We start from the raw sequence: 27012 nt of genomic DNA, 5'->3' as shown, positions 1-27012 counted from the left end.
ATGGCCTGTCTGTGTGTGCCCTGCTGTTTCCACACGGAGGCCTTTTAATGAAAAGTAAATAAATAAATAAAAACAGCTCCTTCTTTGGGGTTCCTTCACCTGGACACCAGGACAGGCCCTGGCTCACTGAACTGTGCCGTGCTGCAGGTGGGTGTTTGGGAGATTACAAAATAAAACGCCCAGAAACAGTGAAACCAATCACACAGTCACATACACTAACACATAGCACCATCAAAAGTAGTCACTAATCAAGCAGTAAGTTTCTTCTTAGAGACAGAAATATGGTGCAAAAAGCATTACCTGACTAGTGTCTGAAATTGTTGTTTTATTTTACTCTCTTGTTGAGTTGGGATGTGAATGAGTGGGTGATTTAGGACACAAGCTCAGGTTACAACACATAAAAGTCTCTGGTTTCTTGTCACAGGATGATGTTTTTCCACTATATCTTTGCTGCTAAAGAAACTTTAAGTCCTGCATGTGTGAATTAAACCCTAACGGAAACATGAATTAGTCATTTTTGGGATAGCAATTTATTTTACCTTTTGATGAATGGACAAAAAGAAAACACACAATTTTTGATCAGTTCACATTATTCTGTCTTATTTTGTAATTGTACTGTACTGTATAATGTGCTGCAGAATTCTGTCCATAAAAATAAAACAATCATACACTATGAGCTACATTTTCTGTGCATAAAATGCAGACAAACCTCTGACTGCTATGTACAAATGTTCACACGCATGCCTAGCACTTCACAAATAGAAATCAAAGTTATTAGCTGTATCTGACAATAGCTTTTTTGACAGGATGATTATAAAATAAGGCAGTTTTAATCACCAAGCGCTGAGCTGAGCTGGTTTTTTTCGGTACTTTCTTTGGATGAAGTCTCACTGTAAGATGGAGAAGAGTGTGTTCATTTTTCCAGTTCTCATGACGACAGCCAGTTTCTGTGAATCTTTCTGTCCACAATAAGCACTTTTTTTTTTTTTTTTTGGTTGAGTTCCTTTTACAAATGACATATGCAGGCACTTCAGACTGCAGATATTAATCCGCAAAGATGAAAAATAGTCATCTTTTATCAGCCAGGGTTAACTGTGAAGAGAGAGAAAGAAAAATGAAATGAAAACCTGGGATGACACAGGGTACAGAATGATGGGACTTCAAAGACACGCCCACACAAAATCCACACATAGGCCTATTGAACAAGGTGGCTGTGCACACAACGCATAAGTAAAATATTCATAAGGAGCTGACAGACATGGGAAAAATATATCTACCTGTAAATAAATATTTTAAACACACAAAATCTGGTAATCTTCAAACACTTTAAATTTGAATTTTAGTTCGTGCTAAGCTAAGCTAACTAGCTGCCATTTGTATCTTTACCATGCAGGCGTGAGAGTGATACTATCTAACTCCAGCTAAGTAAGACAGCAAATCTTCCAAAGGGTTCAACTATTGCTTCGACATTTTTGTTTGCAAACATTCCAAACCTGTCAGGTATTGCCTCATGATTTTCAATGATGTGTAAACCTGTAGATCACGCAAAAGCATGCCTCTGACTACATTTAGGCCTCTTAAAAAACTGCAAGCACACATCATGCTGGTGGTCCAGTTACCCTCTCACCCCCCTTTTTCCATTTCTTCAGAAGAAAATATCATCATCATCATCATCATCATTATTATCGACATCATCCAACGACCAACTCCAGTCTTTCAGGCCAAACTCAAGCAATCTGAAACAGTAAGTATGAAGTTCACCAGTAGGTGGGGGCAAAACCATTTAATGTGTCACAGTGTGTCGGGGCAACAGCCTCCACATTCACCTGGGGGCAGTTTAGAGCTGTGAGCAGTTCACGGGTGACTACATGTTACTTGCTATGACAAGACAGTTAATAAGCACAGCAGTACAGTGCATTATGGAGGACGGATCGACACACAAAGCGCTGCTACTTACAGTCTCCCATCATGAGAGACATTAGAAAGGTGGGGTCAGAGGTGAAGAGGTCAGGGGTCAGTGGAGGATGATACGGAGCATGGGGCCAGTGCTGAGGGATAAGAATCAGGTTAGCGACTATCTCTCTAGTGGTATGGTGCCATTTACTACTCAATTAAGCAGCTACTGACGCTGAGTCAGGGGCCATGTCAGAGCAGTGATGCTGTGAACAGCGTTAATGCACATGCTGTGCAGAGGATTCAGAGATTTCTGTTTTGTGTCAGCTACAAATTTACATCAATTTTAAAACTACACAGAACAGAGAGCAAAGACGGCAGATTTTTTTCAAAAATAAGATGTACTCTGATTTTCATCCTTCTTTTTGGTTTGCACCCATTTCACAGAAAAGGCACACAACACTTAATGAATTAGGTCATCTTGTAATGCTAACAACTCGTGAAAAGAAAATACTTTTACAGAAGAAGATTTGATTTCTACATATTTTAAGATTAAAAAACAACTGATGTAAAGGGAAAAAAGGGCCCTGGAAAAACTAATTACACTTATCTAATAAATAAATAAATTTTTAAGCATCTGTTGAGTGTGTGGGCAGATTTTTGTTAATACTGCTCTTGATTTACTACCACCAAATCTGATAAAAATACACAGTTTTATGGTTTTTAATAAAAGCTGGGACCAGCAAGAACACAAATGTTAAGAACAAGATGACCAGTCACAGATAAACAGTCATTACACGTTATATCTAGGTTCTTTACCTGGTCTTCCCTGATGGCTGCTGCTGCCTGTTCGGCTGGATCTTCATGGCTCCACGATAGGTCGACAAATGAGGTGAACTCTTGGGCGAAGGTCGCGGTGACATTCGTGGAGAGGAGCGATGTGCTGCTTCAGGAAGGTTGTTCTGTGCTGCCGAAGGAGGACTCATTGTTTGAGGTTTCCTTGGGATGCGTTTGAGTAGGTGACTGACCCAGCGCTGCTGCTCCTCCTGAGAGTTGGTCAGCAGAAGCAGATCTTTGGCAATGGACATGTCGTAGTTCACTGTTAAAGGAAACAGATTGAAAATAATTAGATATGTACATGCAAATATACAGTATGTGCTCCAGGTCAATGCTGAAGCGGTTTATGAATGTTTGACTGAGCACACTGACCTCTGCACGGCACAATGACTTCCTCCTTTCTGTCCAGGTGATCTTTGTGGCACTTTGTGTGACAGCGGCGGCACTCGAGGGCTGGTGGGGGCTTGAAGACGTGCCACAGCGGACGAGTGCAAGCCTCACAGCTGGACGGGAAGTGATAGAGCGTGAGGATGAACTCGTGACCTTTGTGGCTGATGTAGGAGGCACGGTCACCAAACGGCGTTGGCTCCACGACGACTTCCTGGTCCCTTTTGCTCTCCCCTTCATTGTCATAAAGTATCTGAAGCGATAGAGAGAGATGAGAGGTGATACAACTTTCTAAAGTTTTTTTTTTTTTCTTTCCTTGAGCAGTAAAGGGCATAAAGAGAAGGAAACATAGATGGTCCTTTCTCATTACCTGGAATATCCTGGGAATTTCTTTGGCATCTGCACGATACACGTCAGTCTGAGTGACAGGTCGGACGTGAAACAGCTTACTGCAGGAGGAGAAGAGATCCTTTAAGTGTCAAGGTCATCCAGGATAATAAATTGTTGATTTTGTGAGAAGGAAGTGATTAAATATTTTGTAATTTAAGAGAATGAATCAAAATGGCACAATCAATCAGTTACATTAGTTCACAATGATTTAGATCTTTATCCTCTATCATTAGTATGCCTCTTATATCTAATAATTGAGTAAACTATTATATGTTGTGAAGCACTGAGTGGATGGTACATCCAAAATCTGCTGTAGATAACTCACTCAATGTCCAGGGTCATGAAAGGGTTGGCCTGCTCTCGGTCCAGTTCACTGTTATAGAACAGGATCTTTTTACTGCTCACAACTACATACTGAAAAGGAAAAGCACAACAAGGACCAAATGGGTTAGAAGGGGAAATGACTCAACAGCAGTGGCAACTACTGATAAAACAGGTCTGTAGGTATGAGGAATAATGGATGCATTACTTTTTTGTCCCAGCCAAATCGCTTTGTGTTCTTGGTAGGAAGTGAAATCCAACCCTCCAGCCTGGCGTCTAGTTTGCAGAGGAAAAAACAGGAAGACTTAAACACAATGAGAATAGCCTTTAATCATCTGAAGCACTGAAAAGAGAAACTTAACATGTTTAAGCTTTGGCGGCATCAATCAGAGAGGAAACGATTCCTTGCTAAAGCCGAAGGGCAAGAGACAGCAAATCCTGCTCCTGCGATGTTTTTAAACACACACTAAAAGACTTGGGTAATAACTACAAGGATTATAAGGAACCAACTGGCTAACTATAGGAGGTGCAAACTCAAATAACAAGCTTTTGTTTTTTCAGTTAGGAAAAACTCCACATGCAAAGTACCGTGGAATAAATTTCAATAAAGCTGGGCAGCATCAAGCTGTGAGCATGTTAGTGTCCAGTTAACATCAGAAAGGATTAAAGTGCAGCAAAGACAGATTCAACACTGCAGAGGGATTAGCTTCATAGTTCGACTGGGGCTGAGGTTATTTCTTTCCAAACTGGCTAAGTAAGATGAAAATATGTTGTATATGTAAATTTTTAGGTCAACTGCAGCTATAATCTCCACCCCAGGCTTAAACCTCCATGCAGGATCACCTGCAGGTTCATGCTCAGGGGCCTGTTCATAGGTGAGGGCCAAGGGACGGGGACCCTGCTCCACCTGCCCATCATATTCTTCTTCATCCTCAGAGTCAGAGTCAAAGAGAGGTCGAGACGCATGAAGGTTAGGCCGGGTGTCGATGCAGACAGATTTGTGTGTGCGCTGGTAGGTGAAGGACATTGATTCGGAGGTGTGAGAGTGACTAATGCGCACTGAGAGAGAAAGAGAGAGAGGGGTGGAGGAGGGAGCATACGGAGGAAAAAGCTGAAACACAATTGGACCCGCAGACAAAGAGGCTCAGTGTGAAAACAAAGAAATTCAGGAAGACATACGCTGAAAGTACTCGTGGGAGTTCACCCGCTTACTGAGGTGGCTTTTTGACCACTGGTGCTGATCAGTGTCATGATGAGTAGGAGACCGACTGCGTACCTGGATATCCGTCGCCCATTTCCAGGTCGTTGCCACTGCTGATGCTAGTGGAGTCAAGGGAGTGAACGCTGAGGGAGGTGAGCTGACACCGGAGCTGCTCTATGTCACTGTCTTTACTGTCCAACGCCATCTGAAGCTCCAAACGCACTTGGTTCTCTTCTGCTATCAGCTGATTGGGAGACATAAACACTTTCCCTTTTAACTGCAGCTCAGGTTCTTTTCCACTGAGTGCAGTTCAAACACATAAAAGTAAATTGAGTGCAATACAAATAACTATGACAAGGAGTCATGTTAATCACATTTCTATGGTTATTCAGGAATGTTTTTAAGATTGTACGCATGTAAGAAATGTATTAACTTTGGAAATTATGATCAGGAGGATAAAGGATGCTGATACTTTGGCTTCATCGATCTATGAGAGGGAATTTTCCTCCTACTGTCTGTGAGTATTATAAGCATACTGACTGCCTGCATCTCCGTTAGCTCTCTCTGGTATTTGATGATGGTGCTGTTGAGCTTCTGCTTCTCAGCTCTTAGCTCCAGCTGCAGCTTCCTGTTTTCCTTCTCCTTCCTGTGCACCTCAGTGTCGGCACTTCGGTGGCCTCCCCGCACCGTCACCCTCCTGTTCATCACCTCTTCCAGTTTGTTGACAGCCTGCAACAAAAATCAGCACAGTAACAGCTTTACAGAGATTTATTTCAATGTAGTATACACAAGGAAGCCTGCAGTGATAACAGTGCGATATACATATTCCTATACTTTGCCCCAAGTTCAACACAAGCCTGCAGATGAAAAATATTCTTAACAACAAATGATATGACATAACAGCTGTCTGTGGAAAAAAAAATATTTAAAAGTATAGAAAATATTCCAGGCTTTCTAGACCTGTGTAGGCGCCCAGACACACACCTGAATTTTTAGTGTCCTTTCATTCTGCAGCTGCTTTTCAAAGGACAGTTTGACCGACTTCATCTGCTTCTCTTCCTCCTTGGCCTTCTGAAACTCTGTATAAATAGCAGAGATGGACGTCAGTTGCTCAAATAGAGTTGACTTAAGTTTTATGCAAGTACTCCATAAGTTTTTCTAGACATTCATCTCTTCCCTGATGAAAATGCTTTTGCAACACTTCTCCCAATAAATTATCTCAATTTGTGAGACAGCATTTTGAGACATTTTTCAGGGCACTCACGCTGCTGCATGTTTTTCAGCTGGTTGTTGAGCTCCTCTTTCTCGCTGGCCAGGTTGGCTACATCCACTGTCAATGTGCGATTGGACTCCTCCAGCTGTGAAGGCGGCGATGGGGCAGAGATGAGTCTCATTCATGCATGCAGGAGCAAGTTATTCAGTGAGACAACTTTATTAATGGAGTACATTTTAAAGTTGAATTAAATGGAACAAGGTTTTAATGCTTTTTAGAGTTGTTCTTTTTTTTTTTTTTTTTTTTTACTAGAGTATCCAAACTACTGTGAATGTTTTAATCAAATGGGCTAGTAATTTTTATACATGGAGAATAACGGTTTGTTTAGTCAAAACCTTGTGCCACTTTTGGCCGCTGTTTAGTGAGGAAAGACATTCGAGGAGGAGCAATGCCCTTCCTGAATGTGACCAACTAAAAACCCCTCAGCCCTGATCTTACCGAGCTAATGGTGGCCTCCTTGTCGCTAAGCTCCTGCTTGTGTCTTGCCATCATGTCCTTGATTTCCAGCTCCTTCATGATCTTCTCCTTCTCCAGATCAGAGTACTGCTCCTCTGCGATGGAGCGAGCCAGCTGCTCCGAGTCCGCCTTGGTCAAACTGGTTTCCAGCTGGGCTGCGAGTGAATCCCTACAAAGGCACAGAGTAGGGGCCTTTTATTATCCTCTTATTACCTGGACTCGCAGGCTGGTATTTTTTTGACCTTTATGTAAAAGTACTGTTTCAAAACATTTTCCTAGTGAAGGAAAAAGTAATCTGTGGGCGTAGAGCATCTGAGAGCGCTGCTTTTCTTTTTAGAACTTAACTCAACCTGCTGAAGTTTATGCCCTGCTTTTTGGCTGTGATATAAATTCACGAACAAATAAAACAAATAACACTGTGATCTTGTTCTGTAGATTCCTCACAGTCAGTGGCATTCAAGTTTACAGCCGCAATGTGTGTGATATTTTAGTATTTTAATTCTGCATCATTTTTCAATTTATTGCACCGATGCGATGTGTTCATGTTATATGCTATTTATTTCTGTCTTCACATCTCAATGTCCCCTGTTGGAATCAAGCTGGTTTTTTTCTTCTTCCTCGTATTTCATGTGTTAAGAGGAAGCATCTTGTGTGCTTTATGACAAAATCTGATCAAATGCATAATATTCATCTGCCATTTCAGTGCATGTAGACCGGATTCAGCTGCTGCTCAGAACAAAACGATCAGTTACCTCTCGTCCTGATACTCTGCCAGTTGTCGCTGTGCCTCTTTGTACAGTTTATTTCTCTCTTCGCACTCATCCTTCAACTCACGAATCTGTGTCTTGTAAAGGGTCTTGGAGGAGGAAAAAGCTCAATCAGTTTTATATCACAGAAGATCTAGCTTTGACTACATTAACATTTTCTTTGCTGCACTGACTAAGCTACGTTGAGTTTCATACATTTGGCTGGAACTGCTGGTTGTGCACAAAAAATTAAGTCATAATATTAGTAAGACTTACCGTAAAATACTGCTCTGCCTCCAATTGGTCCTTCAATTCCTTCAGCTGGCTGTCGGCCTCCTGCTTCTCCCTGGATTGGCACCAAAAATCTGTCAGTCCTTGCTCTGGGCCAACTGAACACCAGAGCCAAACTATTCTCTTCAAATCAGACATGATGAATGAGATTCTCTACAATAAATTGCCATCAATAATACAACATTAAGAACTATACACAATGCTTGTGTGTGTGTTTGACCTGCGTAGCTCTTGGTTTTGTTTTTCCAGAATCTGCTTCATGTCCAGCAGGTGGTTGAGCTCCTGTTTGAGCTGTTTCTCTGAGGAGCGGAGCACCAACACCTGCTGGTTCTGCATCTTCAGATCACTCTGGCTCAGACTCCGTTTGTGGATTTCCTGCTCCAGGCGCAAGTTCAGATTCTTCACCTGCACAAAAGCACAGTGGGGCCACTGACAGTTATGGAGGAGTAATAGGGAGCAGATCACTCGGGCATATTGTTAGTCCATGGCCCGGTTCAGAATTGGCATTACCGCTTCTTTAGTGATCCAATCACAAGCTGTCAGCTGTTTGTGCATCTGCTCACACCTGGTAATAAAATGCGTCTCAAATGATCAAATCTCAATTTATATGCAAATAAACTGTGTACTTGTGCTAATGTGGATGCGTATGTGGGAGCAACAGAGCGGTAGAGAAAGGCTAAAATATTTTCAGTTCATTACAATGCTGCCAGACTAGTTTAGACGAGGTAATGGTTTTCCAATAACACCACATTACTTTTCCTTCCACAATGTGAAAAGAATGTGGCCACATGTGGCCCTGACTTTCGAATGATATCTGAGTGACTGGATCTCAAATGCATCCTGAATCCATCTTGGGTGCATTCACATCTGTACAAGCTGTTCACTTGAGATTGGATCACATGAGACAGACATAAATATCAGGTCTGAAGATCATAAAAAACTCTATATACGCAGAGGATGGCTTGCATGCCATATTCCTATTTCCTCATGTCTGACATTTATGTCTAATAATAAATGTATTGATGGAAATGTTTTAATCAACTGATTGGCTCAGCATCTCAAACAGCAGCAGTTTATGAAGCAGGTTACTTGTGTTAAGTGATGAAGTGTGTGTGTGTGTGTATGTGTGTGAGAGAGAGTTGTCGTTGTGGCAAAATGACCTTCTTGGATATAGAGAGAGACACACCTCCTCACAAAGTTTCTCCTTCTGTCCCTGCAGCTCATCCAGTTCTTGCTTCGTCTGCTTGTAGTCACAGTCCAGCATGGAGTGCTCCTTCTCCAGCTGCAGCAGTTGGCCCTCCACCTGCAGCTTCAGGCTACGCTCCTCATGCAGGGTGCACTCCATCTCTGGTTTAAAGGAAATGACCAGAGAATAGACAGCAGGAGGGTAACCTGTACTGTGAGCCATAACGCAATATTAACAAAACAATGTCGTGCCTGCTGTGGCCACGAGTCAAGTGACCAAGAGCACCAGAAGGAAAATCGCAGCAACATATTCAGCCTAATAGTTTTTCTGTCAAACTAGAATTATTTTAAAATTATGTCTGTTCAAGGCGTGCTCATCAATTCTCCACCTTTACCCTTTTCCAGCAGCCCTTTCATTTATGCTCCTCCTGCCTTTCTCAACAGCTGGAGACACTTTTTAACCTTCAAGATTTTTATCATCTGTGTGCTGTGTGCAGGGGGATAAATTGTGAGTAAATTAACTTAGACTGAAGAACCAACCCTATTCAGACAGAGTTATCTATTCTGCAATCGTATTTGACTCTTTTGCCCTCCTCACTTTTTAAGGCCTCAGACTTTGCATCCTCGATTGATTGGTTGATGTTGCTCTTATCAGCAAGCTTGGCTTTGGTGGCCTTGTTCTCTGCCTCCTCCAGCTCCAGACTCTGCTGCAGCGACTTCAGCTTGAACGTCAGGTCAATCTCTTGGTTATTTTTTTCCTATAGAACCAAAGTGGATATGAAGCTTTGAAAAGGAAAATAATTTAGGTAGATGCTCAATTCACACTCAGAAAATAGAACTGACAGCCAACCTTCTCAAGGTCATTAAGCTTCTCTTGAAGCTGCTTCTTTTCAGACTGGACCTGGGAGAGAGACGACTTCAACTCTTTCACCTCTTCCTCCAGGCCAGATATACGTCCTGAAACCGGAAGAGAGCAAATTAACAGCATGAGAGTTACACAAAGAAAAGCAGATGTCTTGTAACTTGTCTAGTGTGGTACCCAATGCCAGTGATAGGAAGCTTGTGAACGCAAACACTTTATGGTCATTGGATGACTCAGGTAAGACATTACACAGAATTTCTGCATGTGTTTGCCTGCTAAAAAAAACAACAACAACAAAAAACCCTACTACAGTTAACGTTTATTTACCCTAACCCTAACTACCTCCACCCACATGGGGAAATAAACCATGATCACATGCATCCCAGTAAGCAGGCAGCACTGTTCTTGCTATACGTCCCCTCTGACCTCAGGCACCGGCCTCTCTTAGGGGACTGAACAGATTTAACTTTCCAAAAAGGAGGTGCTGGCTTTGATCCAACTTTGGCTTTCATAGCCTCTTGCTTCACTCTCTGCATTTTGAGCAAATATTTCCACCTATGATCAAATATTTCCCAGGGCCCGGTCCAATAAAAATGATTCACATGTAGTACTCTGTCCAGCCTCCAGATCCAAGTTGTGTTGTGTTTTTCCTTCTACTGAGATGCTCATGGGGGTTGCTTTAAAAGATTACACTTTCATTACCTGCAGTTATGGTGGTGAATTCACCTTTTTACAGATTTTTAATGTGCTAAACTTATAAAACTTTAATGGAGACAGTAAATTTGGAATGTGAAAGACTTTTGTATGAATAATTGGCTAGATGTTGTAAAAAAGGTTTTTTCTTTTTGTTAATTTCCATCCACTCTGTCCAGGCTAAGTGCATAAACTGTAGAACAGCAGCTAGAGCTAGAATTATGTGATATAATGTCTCGGTTTGTTAAAATGTTAACACATTTTGTAGCAGCAATCCTACATTCATGAGGTATACAAACCAACAATACAGTCCATTAGTGCCTCTAAACAACTGAACATACCAGACCAAATGAAGCTGTAGGCGTGCCTGAATTTAAACAGCAGTCCGTATCATTACTTAAGAAGAAAACTTTTCATTTGTACAATGTTTGTTATTTTTCTCCTTTAAAGTTGCTGTACATCTACTTGAAGCTACTTATTAAGTGTAATAGATGACCATGTCTCACCCTGTAGGTCTGTAATAGTTTCTGTCCCGAGGTTGTGGGCTCTTTTCTCCTCCTCCAGCTTGGCCTGAAGCCCCATCAGCTGCTTCTCCAGCTCCATCTTGCTGTTTTCCAGCTGGCTGCACTTTTCCTGCATCTCCCTGAGGTTAACCTCCAGGCTCTGGGCCTGTTTCTGCACCTCTCCTTGACTCTTCTTCAGCCGCACCGCCGCCTCCTGCTCAGCCTGAAGCACAGCATTGACCTCTTCTAGCTACGTATGAGGAAAGAAAACAGATATTGAGGCTTTTCCCTCCCGGACAAAAAACTGCATCACTGTAGCAGAATAAATTATATTTAATGAGCGAAAAGAACAATAGAAAAAGCAACCAGGTTAAGTTTAAAAGCTTCCCATCACCTGTTTCTGCAGTTGGATGTTCTTCTCACTGGATATCTGGGAGTTATGGTTCTTCTTCCTAAGATCTTCTAGCTGGTCCCTAAGGTTGTTTACTGATGAATAAATGAACACATATAAGGGTATTTTGATACAACACATGGAGTGAACCACGATCCACCCAAAGAGTTGTATTTATCTTAGTATAGTGGGACACGGGGCTCCTGGGTTCAATGCTACATCAGATCAATTCAAAACATAAAAATCAGAGCAGCTTTAATATCTATTGTTTGGACAGGATTTTCCCCGCGGTGCTTACGTTCATTTTCCAGGCTGCGTTTCCTGTCCGTCTCAATCTCAACTTTGCGCAGGCTCTCGGCACTCTGATGCTGCAGCAGAGCTCGCTCCATCTCCAGCTGCCTGAGCGAGGCTTCCACTCTCTGCCTGCTGTTCATCTATTCAGAGAGGAAATCACAAACAAAGTGGAGTCGCACAGCCTCAGACCTTCCTCATACCAGGCAGGTGCTCAAAATGCATCCATTCTTACCTCTTTATCTAATTCTTTTACCAGCTTGTCTAGTCGGTTGGTGGCATTTCTGTGGAGGGGGGGGAGAATGCTTTTAAATAAAGATTTCTTTCCACAGTTGATATATTCAAGAAGAACATTTCTGCTGTAACCACAAATTTAAAATTTTTCTTTCATATGTAAATTCATGGCTGAATATGCTAATAAAACATGACTAATGGACTACTTTTGACAAAAACAGATTTTCTTTTCCTTTCTTTTTATCTTCTACTATTACCACAAACTCCAAAACCTTCAGCTGTGCATGACGGGATATGACTCCCTGATGTATGAAACAATCAAGCACATATTTTTGCTTTGTATAGTTAATGACACAAAATGTGACATTTCTTTTCACCGGCTGAAAGAAAGTGCCAGGTTTCTCAGTAATGATCTATTTTACTCGCACTTTCACCAATGTCCAAAAATTGGACAAACAAATTGTGGCTAAATTGCAACACTGGATAGAAATGGCTTTATTTCATGATGGTGACTTTTGGTGATGTGAAATGGGAAACAAAACAAAAAAAGCCTAAACACTAATGGTGCTCTGCTCATTGTGTTGTGTTTGTTGTTTGTCTCATCATACTTGCACTTGTGCTCCAGCTCATCTTTGGCCTGCATCTCATGGTTGAGCTGCTCCTCAAGCTGATGAAGCTTTTTCTGAATCTACTCCAACAATTGAAGAGAAAAACAAAATTAGTTTATCTATAGCTCAACTCCTTTGTTAAAGCAATACTAGATATTGTTGAGGTTACACAGCACAAAAAACACCCACCTCTTTCTTACTCTCAGAGCAATTCTCCTTATACTCAGAGTTTTCCTCCACAGAGCCACTCTTACTTTCCTTCAGCAGCCTGAGAGTGAGAGGCAGACAGAGGAGCATTATGAGTGTTTGAAACTGAGGCTTTTCCAGCCCTGACTTCATGACAGCATTTACACAGCACTGATGCTAAAGAATATCTGTTCATGCATGGAGAGCAAAACCTGGAAGGCTGCACTGTGGAAAAAGCAATAAGGTCGAAAGATCTTTTGGGCTTCTTCTCACATCTGGATGGGTTTACCTTTGGAGAAGTCCTCCAACCCACACCCTGTGCTGCCAGCTGTTCACCATGATGGTGGCAACTGTCTGCTCTGCCATATTCCTGCAGTTACTACAGACTCTGAACTAATTTTACGACCATTTTAAGACCTTGCACTGTGGTGGCAAAATGGAAATGTGTGTGCATATAATAATAAAAATAATAATGTTTGTTTCAGAAATTTCTATTGGCCAATAAGAAATACACAAACAGTTTTGCCCACCACCTGTAAATGCACAACGTTTTTTTCTTCTCCCTATTTAAACCAGCGCTTAGAAACGTCAGACTTAGACTTCATCATAAGTAAAGAGGACCGTTAAAGGGGCTGTCAGAACAAGGCGGCTGTGTGGAGCCCAAACAGGCATACAGTGTCTGGCTGGTGTAATTTTGTATTAAAGGTACGGGTGTGAAGCTGTCTTTTTCTGCCTCATCTGCATTTTGAGTATGTTGAGCTTAAGTCTATTTTCTGAGTCTCGAGGTCTTAGAGCACTGAGCTTTGTTGATGGAGAATCTACATAAAAATTGTATATTAAAAAAAAAAAAAAAAAGGTAAAGGCAAGTGGAAGATATTAAAATACAGAAATAAGACATCTGAATAAAACACTTACTGGTCCTCCTTGAAGTAAGTGAAACCGATGAATGGTAGCTGGTTGCCCACAAAGGCTTTGGGGGGAGAAAAGGTCTCAACATCTTTTTTATCATCCTCTATGTCATCAAAGTTAGTGGTGTCGATGTCACTGCTCAGCTCTGGCACAACTGGAGCCACAACTGGAAGACAGCAGCAGAAAGAGAGAGAGAGTGAGTCATGGCGTAAAAGTGGGCAAGCCTGGAAGGGTCGAGGAAAGAGACAGAGAACACTTCACATAAACTGGCGATCGATGATTGAGAGCTGATGCTGACGGTATCTACAGGCTATATTTTTTCAGCTTCAGCTGTGCCTCTAAAAGGAGGGAGCTTTCTGCAGGTTGGCGTGAGGCAGACACCACTCCTTTTCCCGTACAGAGCCCGCTTTGTGCCTCACACACAGTGCCTTTCAAAAATTGAGGCTTGAACATGGCAGGAGAGAAACCTCCTTTAGCTCTCCTTTCACCAACCGCACTTTAAAAAGTCTGCACAACTGGCAGACAAAAATGTGTCAAAGGGCCAATCAGATAAAACTGGACTGGTTCTTTAGCCTATAAATGGCTCATGATTAAGGAAAAAAAAAACCTGCATCAAACTTCCTCAGACCAGTACTATTCTGACTCTAGGCAAAGACCTTATTACTTTTGGGTTAAGTCAACCCCGCAGCGTGACAAATGCAACTCAGAGATGGTGGAGAAAATCCAGGGATAGATCAAGCACAGGAATGAAACAAACGAGGGGGAAATAAAAAGGAAGAGGCAGAAGAAAAGCCAAAATGTGGTGAGACAGAAAGAGACACAGGCCACTCCATGGAGGCCCTTGTGGCACGGCTTCCCAGAATGCTCTCTGATAGCGGGTAGCTAATGACAGGCAGCCGTGGCCACAGTGAGAGTGAGCGAGCGGGAGCAACCCTCCAAACTGGGGTGCCCCTCTCATTAGAGAAGTCCACACAACCCGCACAGCCTGCCCCGCCCGCCACTACGAGGGGATGCTGCCTCCCATCCATCCATGCTGCTCGCATCTTTTTCTCAACCATCCCAGTATTTAATACATTTGATACTAATGAAGCCAACATCATGGAGAATTGTCAGTGGAGCTTGAAAAAACACACACCCAAGTCACAGAAAACTGGGAAATCCATGCAACTCTACATGGTTGCCAAAATGAGAACAGTTTTTTTTGTTTTGTGTGTGTGTGTGTGTGTGTGTGTGCGTGTGACAGGACATGCATGTGCAAACAAGAGGAGAGCAGAGCAGCACAGCAGTGGCAGTGGTTTCATGTTCCAGACAGCCAGACTCTGATCAGAAATACTCTCTGTTTTCCTAATCAGAGCCAGGTGAAGCAGAGAGACAGAGAGTCAAAGGAAAAGAGCCTGGATGTAATTACAAACACACAGAGATCCTCTTCATATTCCTGATATATACACATTTCTCCAAGTCCCTTCCTTCCTTTCTACCTACCTAAATGATATCTGACTGAATAAAGTTTACGTCAAACTCTACCTCTCTGAAACAACAGTAAAATCTAAACTTGATAAGTGATGAATAATATATCAGCTTCAGTATGATATAAGACAAGGTTGTAACCATTTAAACTGATTTGTATTTGATTTTATTTCACCTTATTTGACCCAAATAAGTAGACGTTCATTGTTGATCTTTTTGGTTTGGCAGTTGCTTTCTCATTATATACTAAGTGAGTTGACTTTAAATGGATATATATTTTTAAAACTATTGTTTATGTAAATAAACACAGAATTTAGCACCAGTAAAAAAATGCAATACATGTCCTTGAATATTGTGATGGCATCGTTAAACGTTACTTTTGTACATAACTTTTATATAATAATATAATGATGACATATCAAACACCAAGAAGACAAAATTATTATTTTACACTGCCAACTTTTGCCTTCAGCTCCTTGACACCATTTAACAGATAATATTCCTACATTCATTCATCACTGCAGTTGCAAGTACGGTTGATGCAGAGCAGGTACGCCACGTTAAATCCACCAGGGTATCTGGGGCCTTGACATTTTCTCATATGAAACTGTCTGCACTTCATTTGCACATAAAGAAGGCATTAGGATAAACCTCACAGCCAGTTAGCATTGCCAGCAAAACACTGCGTTAGCTTGTAAAATGTAAAACCTGTAGTCATAATGAATGTCTTCATTCCAAACCCCTGAAATAAGATCCATATGCAGCTGGGTACTTCTGCAGGTTCTGTGCATCATGTGCTGTGGCATATCATGTAAGATATGAGTGGGGAGCATATGGACAGCATGTGCATCATATACCCAGGCTCAGGAGACGGAAATAAACTATGAACAAAGGCTGAAAGAAAACAGACCTGCAGAGGAACGTTCTGGGGAAGATAAGAATTTGAGGAGTGGCAACAAGAGCTCAAGAAAAAAAAAGAAAAAAAAAGGCACACATTCCCAAAGATGGAAAGAAATCTGCACCTGCATTGTAGGGATGTGAAAATGAGATTTCAAAAGCATGGTAAGGTAAACACTTACTCTCTCGAATGTTGTCAAAGGTCCACTGGTCGTTCTTGAAGAAGGGATGGCATTTGATCTCATCCACTCCAGTGCGGCCTAGACGAACCGTCCTGCACACAGCAACAGGACCAAAAGTGTGAGCAGAGCCTTCTTGGCCCAAACACAAAACACATCCAGCTCCGCCCCTCCACCTACCACCTCCATCAACATGTCATCCCAAAATCACTGCTTAGCGGAGTGACCACTCGGCCCTGACCGCACTGACCAGCATGGAGAGCCACATGACCGCCAGTGGACGCCAGACACGGCCGAAAACCTCCTCTGAACAGTCAGAACCGAGATAATACAGATCCAGGAGGAGAGAGGGAGTGAAGATAGTAGGATCAGAAAGGGGGAGACAACATCAACACACCTGACTGAGTCCAAAATGACTACCAGAGCTGCTGCTGCCTTTCCTGGAAAGACTTTAAACACACTTTTTCACTTTCTCTCTCTCTCTCTCTGGTCTCATTCCCCCTTTCCTCCCTCCTTCACTACTGGGTACAGGGCTGGAGGGGTGCGGCAGTTTGGGCTTGCCACGTGTGGGACATTCCAGACCCAGCCAAGAGGAAGAGAGGGTAGGGGCGGGGAGGAAGAAAAAAAGAGTTTTAAAACCCCCACATAAAAAAAAAATATATATATCCAAACATGTAACCAAGCCAAGCTTACAACCATTCCCAATGCTGAGGAGAAAGTCAGAGAGGAAAAGGGGAAGGATGGAGAAATGGAAAGTGGCACCAGGGAGAGGCAGAAAAGGAAATTTAGAGAAATGATAAACATGTGGGGAAGAAGGAGAGCAGTTCCAAAATTTAAACAGAAGAAGATGATGGTAGTGCCTCCAGGAATGATTCAGCAGCACAGTGAGACAGTGACAGAGCATGTGGGTTAAGTGGTGAATGCATTCATTGGTCTGTGTTAAAGGCGTGTGTGTTGCTGTAGACACATGTGAGATTCTGTCTGTGGTGGAGAGAGTAGTGAGTGAGAAGATAAATAAACTGTGAGGAAAAATGAAAGGCTCCTCTGTGTTGAAGCAGAAAAGGGGCCTGTGTTTGAGCCCTACAGGGGGTGGAGTTACTAATGTAAACAGGAAGTGGTTTCTTCCAGAGGGGCTGGACCACGAATCAAACGCATGAACCACACCCATACATCCAGTCATGCACTTTTTTAGCATTAACATCACTAATATGTTGGCACAAAAATAAAAACAGTGTTGGTTGTATTTCAATGGCAGCTGGCGTCACCACATATTAGTTTTATTAAAGTGATAAATCTGGTTTTATTCAATAAGCCCCACTAAAGACCAAAACAATCATCGAATTGTTGTCGGTTGTTCCTCCGCTTTAGAGCTCTTTTGTTGTACAAAGTACAACTAATGAGCTCCACTTTTGAACCGTGTGACATGTTCATTCATTACAATGATCACTGGGCACAATAAAACTGGTAGAACCCCAAAATTTGGAAGCACGCCTCAGCATGACAATCCACAATTGAATGCAGTCCTCCACACACTAAACTGTGAACACTCTCCTGCTGATAGGATGCAGATTTCCTGCTCCACTGAACAAAAATTGTTAACTTGCTAACCAAATCTAATTTTCTCCATATTCCTCATGCTGTTCATTAAAGCTCTTGCGCCTCTCAAATGACAGCTTACATTATTGTAGGAATTAAGAGGGAGGTTACAGATGCATATAGGACGTTTTGTGGAAGAATTACTGGCCATTTTCTGTTTTTATAGTGAGGCATTTCTCATGTACCCTTTGGCCCAAAAAAGATTACATTTGAATTATGATGCAAGTTCTTACCGTTCTGCTCAACAGTCCAAACAAAACCATTTCACTGGGTCATCACTCAGCTATTAGTATAATAGCAGAGTAAGAAGGGATGAAGGATGAGCTTGTGTCCAACTGTCTGCACATGCTGGGCAGCATGAAATTGTGAAATACTCTGAATTCTTGCTGGAGCAGAAAGCACAAGTGTTGGTTTTTTAAGATTTAGAGCTCCATGTGCAAACCTGTCAGTCAGGAAGGCAGAAATCAGGGCTTTGGCTTCTTGAGACATCTCTACATCATCTGGAAAGATGAGGGAGTTTTTGTGGTTCATGATCTTTCCGTATGTTCCCACCAAGGACTCAGCATAGAAGGGAGTCTCACCTGTAAGAAAAAATACTTCCTATAAACGGGGAAACTGTAGCATTTTAACTGGCAAAAAGCAAAGAAATCAGGTATTCGCTGCGCTAAGTTCTCAATGTTTATACTGATGACTCAACAGTAACAGCTTAACTCCAGCATCCAAGACAGAATTTTACATAATTATAGGTGAAACTGAATTTTCTATTAATAGATAAGTTCATGAAAAAACGTGGCTGAATAAACAATAGGTCACTTACCAACCAATAACTCATAGATGAATACTCCTACGGACCACCAGTCACACTCCCGGCCGTAGTTACCATCACCGCCCTGAGATTGGAGCACCTCAGGGGAGATGTAGTCTGGTGTGCCTACAGCGGTGTCACAGTGCACCATGCCTGACTGCAGACACACAAATACACAAGATATGCCACAAAGGCATGGCTACAAAAGGTGCTGGATTTTGGCGATGGGACGAAGACAATGACAGAGGTTGTATTTCTACATTCCCCCTGACACATAAACTGTTAAAGTCATTTTTCAAGGAGGGACAAATGTGTGACATAAAGCTTTTTTTTTCTCCCTATGAGGTCATAGCATCACAAAGTAAACAAAACACAAAACATGTATATGGTCAATTATATATGTATATATGATATAGATAATTTATCATATTCTGCTGGTCAATTCTCAGAGACCTCAAATGGGTGGATGTGCTTTTGAACCAGCAATTTTGAAAGTGCTGTGGTCAAAACAAAAGGTGGAAAAACACTTCCCGGCTGACATTAACTTCTGGGACTTTGCAAAACAACCCCATGCATGAGTGCAGCACTGGGCTTCACTTCACAGTCTGAACACTTGGTGGTGCACTAGGTCCAGGAAAAAAAGGAAACTCATCAGGACAGAAGTATCAGGTCACTGTTCAGGTAATTCAGGTGCGGTATTCTCTTTGGGATTTAAAGACCTGAATTCCTTCCCTGGTGCATAGCTCCTTGGGGCTTAAAAAAGACCGACCAGCTACTTCCAAGAGATTTAAAAATACAAAAAGATGACCATAAACACAACATACCGAGTTCATCTTCATACACGTGCCAAAGTCGGCCAATTTGAGGTGTCCGTGTTGGTCCAGCAGCATGTTGTCAGGTTTAATGTCACGGTGGATGAAGCCCATGGAGTGGATGGCGTCTAAAGCCAGGACCACCTCCGCTGTGTAGAAGCGAGCCCATTCCTCGGGTATGTCGTAGTTCATGGTGAGCGTAACCAGGTCTCCTCCAGGCATGAACTCCATCACCATGTAGAGGTGACGGTCGTCTTGGAAAGCGCAGCACAGCTACAAGACAGTAAACTCAGTCACTTGATATCAGCTATTTGACCACGAGGTGAGCGTGTGTTTGTACACATCAAATCACAGATCATCTCCTTCAGGACAACATGTGAAACCTGGTTGCACTCAATGAGGTAAAACAACTGTAAGGGTGATGAAATTATGTATAGTCTGGTCTTATTGTGCCCTAAAACATATTTATTTACTCACCATTTAATGTAGCTACACTTTCTACTGTGTTACTTGTGGTTCTGTCCATAATCTATGTATCATGGCGGCATGTTTGTAACAACACTTTTAGTCTTTGTTTTCATTCAAAATGTAATTCAAGCAGTGACGGGGTTCAGACTTGGTATCCGAGAGGCTACGGTAATATTTGCTGCACCCTTGGCATTGCAATATAGGACAGAGTAAAACCTATAGATGTGCACACCTGAACGATCCAGGGGCTGTTGGAAAAGGCCATAATGTGCCTCTCCTCCCAGAAGAAGGCCGAGTCTGACCGTTTGATCATCTCAAATTTGTTGAGCTGCTTCATGGCATAAACCTTCTGAGAGGCCTTGTGGCGGACCTGCGGCGGGCACAAGGACAACGAGAGCAAGATTATAAGAATATCACAAGCACACGAGATAACATGAGAGAAATTAAGACGAAGAGAAACAGAAAGGGGAATCCATAATTGTGGTACACACCCTTACAAAGACATGCTAACACATGACTTCAGGCAAAACACACTAAACCCCCCTTCCCTCCTTTCCTGAACACTGAGCCTGTCCAGACTTGTTGCTACCACCAAACACTCAGCAGGAAACAGACTCTTCTATCAGCACAAAAGATACACATCTGGAAGTTTAAAAATAATTAGCGCTTTTTCTAATCCTTTTTTAAACCCCAAGACAATTAACTTCCTCGTAAACTAAATAAATGAAATCTGACATACCAAATAACAACTTGCAGATCTTGCACAACTTGTGTTTTGTAAATTCAGACATTGCTGCTCCCTCTAGTGGTTCATTTTTCTGGGATGCTGCTGCAAATTGCTCACTTGTAAACATCTGGAGAAGAAATTCTGCGGTTGCACTTCCATTTATATCTGCAGCAACTTGCTAAGTCAAGAAATGGAAGCGAGCAAACTGCACACATGTTCACCAGCTCTTCAATATCTCACCAGCTGCACTTCTCCGTAGGCTCCTCTGCCGATCAGCTTCACTTTGTCAAAGTCCTCCAGCTTCACCTGCAAGTCCTTAAGCTGACTCACCGCCTTTTCATCTGTGGAGACGGACAGACAGCACAGCTGAGCACAGCACAGCAAAGGTCAAGCTGCAGCCGCATTAAACGCTGTATCAGTTACATTAAACTCAATTTGTTAAGTCTGATCTCTGTAGAGGCCTGTAGTTACACTAGAAAGCAGAAAAACAAAACTAAAGTAATGCATATCTAACTGATGAAGACTAAACAATAGTTAACATGAATACATTTTAACATCTCTCTGATAACCTTCTACACAGTTGTTATTATCCCTTCTGTGACCTTCAAAAAATGACTTCTGTGCACTGTCTAAAGCATTTAACTCTGGAGCTAGAGGAAAAAAAACAGATTCAGATTTTTTGCAAGGTTTGGGAAAGTTTTCCTTTTGATTACAAATGTTCTCTACTTTCAGTTTTTGTTGCATGGAAAAGTAGGTTATGTATGCAACATATCAATGAGGAGTGTTCTTGTTTCTTGGTATTAATCAATCACCCTAACAAGTTGTGTCACTTACATCGGTTCAGAAACGCATCCACATTCTTGTTTTTCCGCAGGGTGGGGTAGTTCAAATCATTAGCCAATGCGCTTATGGAATCCTGAAATGTTGGGAAAAAATTACACTCTGTAAACAATAATCCGACCTCCATCCCAATCCATCAACGAGTGTATCAAAAGCCAGATTTTTTTTTTCTATTTTCATATATAATCAGATTTTAAGGCTGTTTTTCAGTTCAAAAGGAACATTTCTCATGACTGTGCTGTTATTCAGTGAGGACCAGCAACTCTGACCTTCTGCTGAGTCATAACAGAGAACAAAAATGATGAATGGAGCAAAGAAAGCAGTGCATTTTTGTGAACTATGGGCAGGAGGGAGAGATCAGGACAGTTAATGTGCAGCAAAGCCAAACAATGACAATAGGGTGGATGCAAAGACATAACAACTCCCCCACATACACTCGTTATAGCCAAAAAATAAAGAAGCGCGCTCCCCTCCCTCCAGCTGAACATACAGGGGCATGGGCAGCATCCGACGGAAAGCCGGGGCCTCAGCGGTGTCATCAGTGCTTAAACTGCTGGTGTTGGGTTTCACGAAGAACCAAAATGTCTCTGAGATCCAAACGCATGAGGCTGGCAGGCCAATTTGGCAGGTGGCTGGGAGAAGGGTGCAGCAGGACCCTCAGTTACCCAAAACAGGGGTCAAGTGGAGTCATCCAATGTGTGTGTGTGTGTGTGTGTGTGTGTGTGTGTGTGTGTGCGTGTTTGTGTGTAGAGGCACAAGCGAAGAAACCAAGTCGGCCTGTTTGTTCGGGGACATGTGAGTGGGTGGGCAGCAGCATGTGGAACAATTCTGCACCTTTAAATAGCAGTAGTGAGGAGAGACCCCCCCCCCTCCCCGCTCCACCACCCCTGCTCCACCCCTACCACCACAGACGGGTGGAAATAGACCTAAAGGCTCAGAAGCTATTGTGGGACAAACAGCTTATAAGTCTGGATTCAGGCTGAGTGCTCGAGGACCTGTGATCATTTTACACAGTGCGTCTACATCTGTGGCTGTGTGTGTGTGTGTGTGTGTGTGTGTTGTATCAAGCTACAGCAACTGCGCTACTGAGTTTTCCATTGTTAAGTCTGAAATATTTCATCTGTGTGTAAATCACACTTTGTCTTTTGCCCACACAGCTGAAGTTCAAAGAATCTCACAGGTTAAATTTCACTTCACTGTTTACTATATACATGAGACTGGACACACATTGATGTCAATGCTAAGTTAACTGGTTGGCAGAGACATACAATTGTCACAAGGTTATTCTAGTTGCGTAATGTAACATGAAGCCAGAGGGTTTATTTAGCACGATAAACTACATGGTGGCCCTGCAGGCCTCAATAAGTGACAATGGGAGCATTGAATTTTTATCCTGCCATTAATAAAAAGAATTGAAACACTCACACAACTCACACATTCCCACAGTCCACAAGTAATTGGCCAATGAGGCTGATTCTGATGAATGGAGCACTTAAGAGGAGATAATGCTTCAAATGTGGATGCTACAACTTCTATAAAACAGATGATTCACACAAAGCTTTCAAAAGTTTCAAGGCGGCTGCCTAAAATGGTCACAATCTCCACCTCTGCTCCTGAGATGCGGTATTACATAATGTTCAGTAATAATTAAGCAAGTAATAAGTTGCCAAAATTCTCACTTTTTGACAAAAAATGTATTTTGTGGGGTCACGGTGGACCTCACCTCTGACCAGCACAATATAATCAATTCATCTTTGAGTCGGGGAAAAAGTTTCCTCAAGACGTTCCTGAGATGCTGCGCTCAGAACGGGATGGCAGATCTGAAAACATACTGCCTCCAGCCGAGACGTAGTCCACGTGCCGAAGATAAACAGATTTAAATATGGTGAAAAAGGAACACTCGCAGAGGCGATACTCAGCTCAACAACTAAATACCATGAGAGAGAGAGAAAAAGGAAACTTTGGTGCATCTCAAAAATGTCCATATAATTTTTTTCCCAGTTTATTATCTGTGCATCTGTACCTTTATTGATACATTGTTAAGTTTGTTATGGTTGTTTTATTGCAAATAATTGAATTTGCCTTCAAATTACACAATTTGACAGTAACACAATTGGCTACCTGAATGTTTTGGACTTTTCGTTCAATCTTTGTTCATAGAAAAGATGAGCAAGACCAAAGTTATGAAGCCTCTGTGTGTGCATCAGGTGTTATATGAAGATCTAAAAAAAAATCTGATTTAAAAATGCGTACAATATACTACATGGGCTGCAGACAGTTAGGGTGTACGGGCGTTATGCACTTCTACATGATGCAATGTCTCCAGTTCACTGAGTTGTGTTTTCATCGCAACGTATATTTCGATCTTTTTAATGTTTGTTAAAAGATAACTGCCACAGGAGGTGTTTTTATTTTTCTCCTCTTGTCTTGCATCAACATGGTTGGTAGAAGAACAATCCAGAGACTATGAAATTCCAGTGTAAGGCAATAAGACCGTTTAAATCTCCTTTATCTGTTATTATGACATCACACTCTTACCCTGTGATTCCTGCCACTATTTACTGCAGGCGTTCAGCCCAAGTTACCTTGAAGTCTGAAGGTTTTAAAGACCAGTCAGAGCACCGGGTGATTTCACCAAGTCTGACTTTCTTCTCTGGAATCTGGACAGATCTGAACACGATTCTGCAGCTATGACCTGGATGTGTGTCCTGAAAACTCTCAACCACCGCCCACACAATCACTCACTCACTCACTCACTCACTCCATGCCGCACATTCGGCAACAATGAAGGTGCTCAGATTGCATCAACATATACATGGTGTTCTTCCCAAACACATCCTATATCCGCCAGTCTAAAGCCAACTGAAAACAAGATTCCTTCCCCGATACAAACAAAGCCTGCCTTGAATTGTTCTTCAGATTCCTGAGTGAAATTATACAATTCCTTTTTATGATTACCTCTACCTCATTGTGTTTGGGTGCTAACATTAATACAGACAGAAAAACTTCTACATACACACAACCCAAGTGAAGGTTTCGATCGGTGACTAGTAAAGCGTGTACTGACAGGCACATTCAGTTAATTTGTTATGTGTAATTACTGAATACGCTCCTGGAGTCGGGATCAGGAAATGCTTTGTGTTTTTATCTGACAGATGACTTAAACAATCAGTCGACTGATCATTTAATCATTTCAGCACACGATACAGCCACATAAATGAAATATTGAAGCATTGCCTGAAGCTGAAATATTTGTCAATATGCACACAAATGTAGTCAAACTCATAAAGAACTGAAATATTGCCTTATTATTTGAGCAACACTTAATTCATCAATCAACAATAGCTATGCCTGCTTTCTAAAATATGACATCTGTGGCTTTTCTGTGCATCATCACATTTTAAATTCCACTCCTTTTGGTTTTAGACTCCTTAATTTCAACTGTGTGACACGTTTCACTGTTTTTCATTGGCTAAATGATAATCAACAATTCATCACATTATTCCTACAAGAAAATCCTTAAAGAAATGTGAAACTTATATTCCAAAAAAGATGGACTCCTTTGTTTCACAGATTAAAGAAAATCTATTGTGTGAACACAACAAGAAATAATTGTGGACAAGCAGGAAATTGCGAAGTGAGCTCACAGTGGGTCTTATCTCCATCTCAATTCCAGGAAGTGAGTACAGTTTCCTGCATGGTAGCTCCCTGCACCATTGTTACCTCCACTACAGAGCCACTAGGAACCAGCTGCAGCTGACTCAAGTGCTAAAACTGAAAATGACGAACGCTGAAGTTTGGATGACGCGTCCATGTGGACTTAAAGGGTCCCACTTTCTGTTGCTGTCAGTTTTTATAAATTGTACAACATGGGTTTGGTGTTTCTTGCTACAGTGACTTTCCTCTGGATTTTACCTGTGAGTCATCAGCAAACCAGAACAGACACACTCCTACCGGCAGGAACTATTTCAGGCGGAAACAGTTTATGGATATACCAGTATATACTGTACACCGTCCAATCTCCTTTAAAGGTTACCTTGGTGACCTCAGTAATGTTCCCTGATGATGCGTGCTTGGATAAGCCCTTTTTTTTTTTTTTTTTTTTGAGATGGCACCAAAATAACTTGACTAAAGTCCACAGCTGGTGGTGCTCTGTTAATATCAACCCATCTGCCGAGTGAATGTGGAAATCCAAACGAGGACCACTGAGTCATCTTAGTTTATCACTGCTGAGGAAGGGGACACCGGAAGTGGAGTCTCTGGGCTCAGAAAAGCTCCTCCATATCACCACACACAACTGTGTAGTTGTTGTCAGAGGTGGAGGCAGAGGGGCTTTTATCAAACAGGTCAGAGTGAGGGTATGTCAATCAGAGGCCACACCAGGAGACTCCAATGGCGACCACAAACAGACAGTGATGGAGTGGTGAGGATGAAACGATCCCTTTTCACTTTCCCCTCTGCTGGAAGTGAACATCCCAATGGCCTTATCTCAAACTTCACTCGTGATATTTTCCATCTCTCCTCCATAAACTCTCACCGGGTTTATATTTGTTTGTACGCCTCAGCTGCTGTGGGAGCGTTTGCATGTAAATCATTATGTGTCTACCTTTGTCAGGGCGTGAGGGGAAAGTGGAAAACTCACCAGGAGGGTTTCCAGGTTGAGAGCCGACTGAGGGCTCCTCATCAGGGACTCCAGCTTCTTCAGCCGGCTCTCCCGCCGGCTCTCTGCTCCGAGCATGTTGACAGCTGAAGACACAAATGTGCAAACAAAACTGAGCCTGTTTTTTGTTTTTGTTTTTTGTTTTTTCAGTCTGAGGTCTCCGGCTGGAGGTGCGCACTCCTTCTCTCAGCTCCGCATGTCAGCGCGGTTTAATCATTTATGGGCTGCCAAAGTCCGCCGTGTCTGTCCGCTTCCATCGGTCCGGCGGACTCTCCGGGGGAAGGCGCGCCCAGACTTCTCTCAGGTAGATAAAAGCAGGTCTGATCCGAGTTCAACGTGTCCAACCTGGAGGACGGACCGACGTCAAGTTACAGCCAAACTGCGCAACTTCCGCTGCGGACTGTCCAAATAAAACCGTCGTCGAGGGAAATGCACCGCAAAATGAAACCCCTCGTTGTCGTAATAGGTCTGACTCAGCTGGACAGACATTCTACGGGTTTTAAAGTTTGTAGTGCTGGAGATGGACAGGATACTCTTTTAGGACTTCTTAATGTCTGAATCTGTCAACTAACTCAATCAATTCTGGGGGAAAATAAAAGTTAAATTAATAAATGAAACTAATTTCAAGGAAGCAATGAAAAATAAAGTATCTCTGCAATGATACCTGGTTTGGTAAGAATGCTGAACAGGCCCAAATAACTTAAAACGATAGAAACAATAACAAACAAATGATTATGTAGTTACTGAAATGAATAAATAATTCAACGGCACCTATTTTCTGAATTCTTAACATAATTTTAAAACCTCAGTTAACACTGACACCACAATATAGAGTTGGGCAATGCTTTTATTATGAAGGCTACAACGTGCATCCGGTTTTGTGTTGCATAATGTTAACAGACAT

General features: G+C 42.2%; 1 protein-coding gene across 2 annotated transcripts; it reads right to left on the bottom strand.

Moving 5' to 3' along the window:
* Positions 1-954: 954 nt before the first annotated feature.
* Positions 955-26468, bottom strand: LOC115038171 (rho-associated protein kinase 2-like). 2 transcript variants are annotated; one of them, XM_029497047.1, is made up of 32 exons: positions 26091-26466; positions 21443-21524; positions 20849-20949; positions 20114-20251; positions 19426-19686; positions 18614-18758; positions 18239-18377; positions 16204-16295; positions 13664-13823; positions 12752-12830; positions 12563-12642; positions 11956-12004; positions 11728-11863; positions 11433-11524; positions 11042-11288; positions 9831-9937; positions 9579-9738; positions 8982-9142; positions 8016-8200; positions 7781-7850; positions 7511-7614; positions 6741-6927; positions 6294-6387; positions 6014-6108; positions 5570-5758; positions 5105-5273; positions 4037-4104; positions 3833-3921; positions 3488-3566; positions 3103-3370; positions 2713-2992; positions 955-1736 (listed from the first exon to the last, which is right to left on the bottom strand). In XM_029497047.1, exons 1-32 carry the CDS (start codon positions 26184-26186, stop codon positions 1646-1648), a joined length of 4293 nt encoding a protein of 1430 aa, XP_029352907.1. In that variant the 5' UTR covers positions 26187-26466; the 3' UTR covers positions 955-1645. The 2 variants fall into 2 exon arrangements, with proteins under 2 accessions (XP_029352907.1, XP_029352908.1); XM_029497048.1 differs by lacking the exons at positions 955-1736; positions 2713-2992; positions 3103-3370; ... (1 more) ...; positions 3833-3921; positions 4037-4104 and adding an exon at positions 4135-4887 and having other exon boundaries at positions 26091-26468.
* Between the last annotated feature and the right edge of the window lie 544 nt (positions 26469-27012).

Source organism: Echeneis naucrates, chromosome 24 (genome assembly GCF_900963305.1).
Source record: "Echeneis naucrates chromosome 24, fEcheNa1.1, whole genome shotgun sequence".
NCBI lineage: Eukaryota > Metazoa > Chordata > Actinopteri > Carangiformes > Echeneidae > Echeneis > Echeneis naucrates.
The sequence above is the reverse complement of the archived record's forward strand: the minus strand, read 5'-3'. Positions and strand labels throughout refer to the sequence as shown.